This window comes from Penaeus vannamei, chromosome 24, assembly GCF_042767895.1.
Source record: "Penaeus vannamei isolate JL-2024 chromosome 24, ASM4276789v1, whole genome shotgun sequence".
Taxonomy (NCBI): domain Eukaryota; kingdom Metazoa; phylum Arthropoda; class Malacostraca; order Decapoda; family Penaeidae; genus Penaeus; species Penaeus vannamei.
In genome coordinates, this window is record NC_091572.1 from 4,276,230 (window position 1) to 4,283,729 (window position 7,500).

At 38.5% G+C, this 7,500-nt stretch overlaps 1 protein-coding gene across 3 annotated transcripts in view; it reads right to left on the minus strand.

The window, feature by feature from the left end:
- Positions 1-746: 746 nt before the first annotated feature.
- Positions 747-7,500, minus strand: part of LOC113802143 (integrator complex subunit 3 homolog) — a 15,465-nt gene continuing 8,711 nt past the window's right edge. For 2 of the 3 annotated variants that reach the window (XM_070138245.1, XM_070138244.1), the window contains exons 7-10: positions 7,395-7,481; positions 6,918-7,217; positions 6,181-6,383; positions 5,328-5,980 (exon numbers count right to left, since the gene is read on the minus strand). In XM_070138245.1, coding sequence (XP_069994346.1) covers positions 5,487-5,980; positions 6,181-6,383; positions 6,918-7,217; positions 7,395-7,481 — 1,084 coding nt within the window. In that variant the 3' untranslated portion in view covers positions 5,328-5,486. Of the gene's footprint in view, positions 2,524-2,646; positions 2,787-2,995; positions 3,106-5,327; positions 5,981-6,180; positions 6,384-6,917; positions 7,218-7,394; positions 7,482-7,500 lie in introns of those variants that run through there. The other variant, XM_070138246.1, reaches the window with a different exon arrangement.

Sequence of the window (7,500 nt, forward strand, 5' to 3'; positions counted from 1 at the left end):
AGCGAATCTTAAACTTTGGCGGGAAAAGTTTTCAACCATTGCGAGAAATTGCCGTTAAAGTTTTACTTTGAACATTACATAAATAATAGAAAAAAATGAAATAACTTTTAAAAAATCATACAGTATGTTGCATAGCAAACAACAGGTATGGTCTCCCTGTACGTCCAATATGAAAATAAAACGCAGCTATTTACTTTGCAAACACATTTCGTTGCATTGTATCGTATGTCCTGTATTAAATTGTGGGCAGGTTTCGTACACTTTTTAGACATAAAAATTCCATGACTTTCCAGAGAAGTTTTAGCATTTTTCCATGACTCTTTCCACAGTTTTCCTGGAACATCTGAAGCATATTCACTATACATGTATCCATTTACAACATGTACACTGGCTGTAATTCCAAACTAATGTCAAAAATATAAGATGTGTGCTTTACTGACACCAGTGACTAGGTTATAAAGGATCAGCATGTACCACTATAGGCTATGTAGTATTTCAAGTTCTCATTCAGATACATCAATCTTCCGAAGTTTATTTTGATTTCCTTCTGAAGACTTTCTTTAAAAATGAATTTATACACACACACACACACCCACCCACACCCACCCCCACACCCATATATATATAAATATATATATATATATATATATATATATATATATATATATATATATATATATATACAGAGAGAGAGAGAGAGAGAGAGAGAGAGAGAGAGAGAGAGAGAGAGAGAGAGAGAGAGAGAGAGAGAGAGAGAGAGAGAGAGAGAGAGAGATCAGTTTTAATTTCATTATGACAAAAATACTAAATTTCCATGATTTTCCAAACTAGAAAAACAAAATTCCACATTCCAGGTACGGAAATTTCAACTTCCATGATCTCCCAGGACCCATACCTGTGTAAGTCTTCCTGGACAAGATAACGACTAAGTAAGAAGTTAATTTACCAAGAAGCACTTTGGTTTATCAGTCACTATGTGGCATCACACCAATTGAATAATTAGAACGGCAAATCTGATCCTACTTACTTTCCACGCTCGCCCAGTCGCTTGATCACCCCCCCCCCCCTGCCTGTATGTCTCGCTCTCTCAGATGCACAAAATATTTATCAACGTCAATATGCAGTTACATATGCAAGACCTGTAACATAAAGTAATAATGTAACATACTGAAATACACACACATGTGCCGTAGTATTAACAAAGTGTTTCATCAAAATCTCATAAAACATATATTAAATTATCACTAAACAGAACACAACTTTCAATTTAGCAAATCACTCGATCCTAGAAATTGCATTACATATACATATATGAAAAAAAATCAATTCTAGTTACTAATACTGAAAGTTGAGATTTGAGGCAAGGAAGTCACAATGCTCAAGGGGAACTGTCTATCACATTCAAACCCAAACAAGAAAGAACATTATGCATTAACCCTGATGTAGGTTGCGGGCATCTCAACCAACTGATAGACTTCGGAAAATATGTACGCACAAGGTCTATAAATGTACATAAAGACCTTGTGTACGCATGTCCTGAGTCAGCGAACACGAATCCCGTTTTTGAACCTGGGGCCGTACGTACTCAGTTCATCGGGCAGACCACTCAGCACGCACGCAACACGCGCGCGCGCACACACACACACACACACACACACACACACACACACACACACACACACACACACACACACACACACACACACACACACACATACACACTAAAAGGCACAGAGACATATATGTGAATAAAATAAGACATAGTTAACAACAGACAGGAGTAAGGAGGAACTTCCCTCTATCAGTGTTAGACATGGCCTGTGTGATTGGTCTTCTCACCACCACCAGTCTTCCTGTTGCGAGTTACTTTCAGCCCATCTAGGATGGTTTATTACTATACCACAAAGCTATATCACAATATGTAAACAACGCCTGCTTTGTACATGGTTAAATATCTGTTCCCCTTTCATGTCTTGCTTTTAAAATTTCAAGTTTTTGTTTCCTATACTCTTCGCGCAGAGCATCATTCCTTGCTTCTCTTTCCTCTCTAGATTTGAGTAACATCAAAATTTCCTCATTTTGCTTGGCAGTTTTCTCCATAAAATGATCAAGCTTGTCCACCAAAATGTTTACAGACTCTGTCAATGAATCAGGCAATAGCTCCGTTTGTGTGTCAATAGTTCTCGTTCTGGAGAGCTGCCCCTCTTCGGCAGCAGCACATGAAACTTCATTAGTTTGTGCTTCTTTTGGTTCTTGCGGTGTTTGTAGCTGCTGTACTGCTTCTTTCTCTGATGTCAAGGGAACCTGGTGATTTCCTGAAGGATTGGTAGTAGGACCCCCAGAACTTTTGTCTTGTGGCTGCATACTTGCTGGTAGTGTGTCACCTAAGATTGAGCGAAGCAGATTAAAGTGCTTTGGTAATAGCGCCCTTGCCCCTCTCAGCTTGGTTCTTTGATAGGTTCTGTATCCATATTTCATAGATCTCCATTTCTTTTCAACTTGTTTTCTTGTAACGCCTTGGAACTGAAAAATATAAACTTTGTTACAAACATTTACCATGATTCCTCTAATAAAAATTTACAAAAAATGAATTCACCACTGTACTTTGATGTACTATAAACATTACAGCCTTTGTATCATACTCACAACTTCTTGTAACGTAGCAGTTATTTCTGAATAGACTTTGGTTTTGCTTAAGGAATTTCCGATCAATCTTGGGAAGTTTTCCTTCATCAGCAGGAGGAGTGCCTCAACTTGGTGCTTTTGCCAGATGGGGCGCCCGCGACCTTGAAGCAAAATACATATACAGTTAGGGACACATTAAAAACTGGAAATTGTATAATATGAAATGCTTGCTTAATTCAGTTTATGAAAAGTTAAAATCGTATATAACATTCTATTAATTTGCAACTCACTACAATATGAAAGTGAAGTATATTTACTGAACCTTCATTATGGTTTTCTTTTATATTTATTTACTGTATGTACTCCTCACCTGCATTTTTTATCATTTCAGTATTTTGTTCTGCTACAGAGGAGTTGCCATCACAGGCATTTACTTCTTCAACGGTTTGATGCAGTAGACCACATGACCCACATATGAACCTGCAATAATATGCCAGTGATTATATCAAACCCACTCATAAACGAATAACAACCCCCCTTGACCATGACTCAAATTTCTATCACTTCACACGACCGCATGAGATTTGAGTCCTGGTAAGAAAAGATTATTTTGTTATATCAGTGAGTCATTGCATTATTCCACCTAATGCAATCATACCACTGGAAAAAATACTTCAACCTGTGTAGGGGACCCATTGCTTTAACTTACTGAGGGCATTATGGGCAGTAGAAAGAGGAAAGGACATTATAGACCTATTGCTTGAAAAAAGGTCAAGTACAACAACATAAGGGGGGAGGAGGAAATACATACATTTCTCACCTAATCACTTTACTCCACAGCATTACTGCATCACACAAAGATACTTAACATTCCAGAAGGATCTCCTACCTCCCTTCAGTGGGCTATATTTCAAAATCTGCAACAGTCTACATATTGCTCCTTGTTTCAACACTAGGACCTCATAATGTTCCTCCATAAAGGTGGTGACTAGAAAGGCCTGATGGACTTGCCCTTCTGAAGTCCAGTACCCTGTCTTCATTTGCCTTCTGCAGCATCAAATGTTCTTGTTTCCCTGCTGTTTTTTGAGATCCTTTGAACCTGATGCCTCTTCTACTTGCTGCTAATTGTGTATTGATAATTTTCACCAGGATCCCACTCCTGTTCAATGCCACCCACCCAAAAAGTTCTTAAGGGAAAGAATTTTCTGTCAAAAGGGTTGTGTATGCTGGCCAAGTCATCTGCAAAATTTCTCGACTTGATATCCCAGTTGTAGTGCTACTTTATCGACTCTTGTAAGTCTCTGCCTCTTAGTCTGGCAATATACATGCTTAAAACCATTTAATTAAGTTAAGTGTTTTGAGTAACTCCAGTGTCAAGAGTTTAATACCTTACAAGTAAATGTGGAAGTGGTCCAACTATACACCTGAATGTGGTCGGGTTCTGTAGCACTGTGGCATTTACTCCAGCCCCATTTAGGCTGTAAAGAGTTGTCTGGCACTCTAAATCGCACGCTGTTACAAACCTCTTTTCCAATGCTGCTACCTGAAGGTTACCCCAAAATATCTTAGCCAACAAAAAAATCTATGGAATAACATCTATGAGCTTTGTTGTTAATGCATCACATTCCTATTATTATTGTCATTGTTATCTTAACATAATTGCAAGTATTTCATGCAACAGATAAAGCCTAATATCAATGTCAAACCTGTGTATGATTATATTGCATACTGCCTATAATGTGAAGGCATCCTCCTCACTCTTCGAGATTAATGACCTTTCTCCCGGTCCATGACAATGTGTATATCCTGGGAAGCTGGGTTTTAATGTTTTATCTATTTCATATCACTTGAAGCATCTCCATAATTTCATGAGCCCAAATGAGCCAACCTGTCCATTGAACTTGCCCTATCGTCAAAACACATGCACGATCCAATGCTGAATACATAAAATGACAACTACTTAAGTCCTATTTTGATGTCAATTGTATTACGTTTTATTGTCTCTTTTGGTTAAAATTATACCTTTCTTTAAAATCTTACACCAGTTTCACACGTGATTCATTATAAAATATCTATTAACACTCCTTAAATGGCCAAATGAAGTTACAAAAACTATAATAAATATTTGATATTTTATCTATTACCCTGTGGTACATGGCGCCGGGATGTCTTCAGATTGTTTAGATTTTCCGAACCATGTATCAACTGGTGCATTGCAAACATCTGTCAGAAGATAGAATTAGCACTAAAACGCAACTTACCAAATCTAGAAGATGGACAAGTTTAAGTTTAAAATGTACTTGATAACTGGGCTGATAGTGTTCATGATGCAAGTATTTTAAATGAATCTTTGAAATGAGAAAACCTAAGGGCAATAAAGGTCTTGCATCTCGACTTCTATTCTTAATCTACGACCTGTGGACCGGAGGAAGTATAATGGTTCTCATATAAAAACAAGGGATGTGACAGAGAGAGCATTTGGTGTCCTCAATATCACTGCAGACATGTTATGTACTGTTTTGCACAATATTGCTGCCATAACTGAAAAAAAAAAAAAAAATTGAATCTTTGATTGGGTGCTAGGTTGTACATTGTTATTTGCTATTTTTCTCACAATGTAATTTATCAAAGCAATTCTTGTTCACGAAAATCTAGATTGTAAACCCAAGTATGTGTTTTGGTTTGTTAAATGAAACACTAGCATTATTAATTATTTTTATTTCTTTTGAGATGTATGTCATCATATTCATCTTTACAATATTGAAAAGGAACCCAATCATTCTAATATATATAACCACACTCTTTTCTTTCTCATATAAAACTATGGCTTCCTACACCCATAATAAATGACACACATAATATCACTTTTTCTCAGCCGTACGCTTGTATGACTCCGCCATCTCAGCGTAGGCTTTCTGGCCTGCTGCAAGGAAGAGGGAAAACGAATGGCCTAAGGAGTCTATGTGCTGCTGAACACTGTCGATCAGTCTTCCTGCCTTCTCATACAGTTTCATCTTCTCCTGGTGTTCCGCCTCCAACAACCTCTTCTTTGTCTGCAGCCAGTCATCTTGGCTTTCTTGCGCAATCTGATAACACTCCTGCAGACTTTTCTTCTTCCCAGGGTCTCGGTCACTTTGCCTGTTGGGGTGCTGAGCAGGATGTCCAGAAGAGGATTTGTTTGGACGTGAAAGGCCAGGTACCATAGGTATGGAAGATGTAGATGGAACATGTGGTGCAGAAAACTCGAGTGATGGGGAAGGCGTAGAAGGTACAACAGGAGAGGTGGAGGCTGAATTTGAGGGGACAGCATCAGTGGTGTTGACAGCAGGGGTGGAACTGGATTCAGGCTCGAGTTCTGAAATTATATTACGATTACACATGAAAAAAATAGCACGAGCATACTAATAGCAACAAACTTGGTTTCAAAAGCATTTAGATTATAGGCTTTTAATGGAAATTAATTTACATATACACTTTTGATGATCATCACACTCAACATATTTGTTTTACGTGGGTAAAAACTGTAAATCAAATTCCTAAGTTGCATTATCCTACCTGTAGTAGCCATATGGGTAGGGCCATCTTTATTTGCATTGGGCATCGTAGCAGAAACAAATGAGATGTCATTAATTGATAATTCCTGCCCCATGATCTCCATTGCTGACATCATCGCCTCTGTAAATTTTGGGGGGTCTGGCGGCAGACCTCCTTCATTGGCAAGGACTCGGCGTCGGTACTTAGACTGTTCCTCCTTCACACTGGAAGAAAAAAAGCAAAGCTTTTACATTTGAAGTTAAGATATAAACTATTGACTCATTTTAAAAAGGTATCAATCAATTTCTTTTGGCAACTTTTTCTCGAAGCAGACAATAATCTGGCTAATAGTGGTCTGTAATTAATGATTCTTCAGACTGTAACATTTATAGCCAAGGATTTATTAGATGCATCTTCTTTCAAAACCACCTTCCTGATTTGTAATATGTGCTTTGAACTACTATTCATTGTCTTGCTAAACACAGTATTGTTTTAAGACACAATATATCGACTGTAGGCCTTGAAACCATGATGGGCAGGCTTAATATAGTGCAAATGAGAGTAATTTCCATTATTCTTAAACATAAATACACATATAACCTAAGACCCTGGTATAATGAGTTAGTATTTCCAAGTCTTTTCCCTAGTATTGCATCAGGTACCCAGATTCGCCTGTGAACTAAACTGGTGTGATGTTCCTAATAACAAAATGTTAAATTTAGTGTGTGCAACTGAAAGAAACTTAACTAGAAACTTACCGTCGTTTTATGTGATCCAAAGATCTCTTCAACTGATTAGGTTTGCGCGGTTTCTGGCCAGGGTTAAGCGAGTTAAAATTCTCCGCAACTTCTTTCCAGACACGCTTCTTTAAGTTGAGAATCTTGGGTTCCTGGCTCTTGCACAGCACCACATCCTTTTTGTCACGGATAAGAGCAACGAGACACTCTTGCTGGCTCTCTGTAAGGGGACTGGAGCGCTCAGGTCGGTCTTCCTGCTGACCTTTTTGCATGCCACTGCCAACTGTTGGCCTCTCTCGAGTAACGCACATGTTGGTAAACCTGGAAACACGAGCGGCGACTTCACAAGCTCTGCCCCCTCTGGACTTACTAGCTATACACTGGGTCGGGCTAATCCCGAGACACAAGAAGCTCCCTGTAAAAGATGTCTGGGAGTGTTTATGAATACTTATATCAACTGTGTCTTATTAAATATAAAATTGTGATAACTCAACGTACAATACTTGGTGTCCCACTGTGCTGGAAACTGAGCCGAGAAGGTCTTTCATGCTGGATACTACTGCTGTTCCGTTCCCATCCTTCGGCCTTTGAAATGTAGATGGAG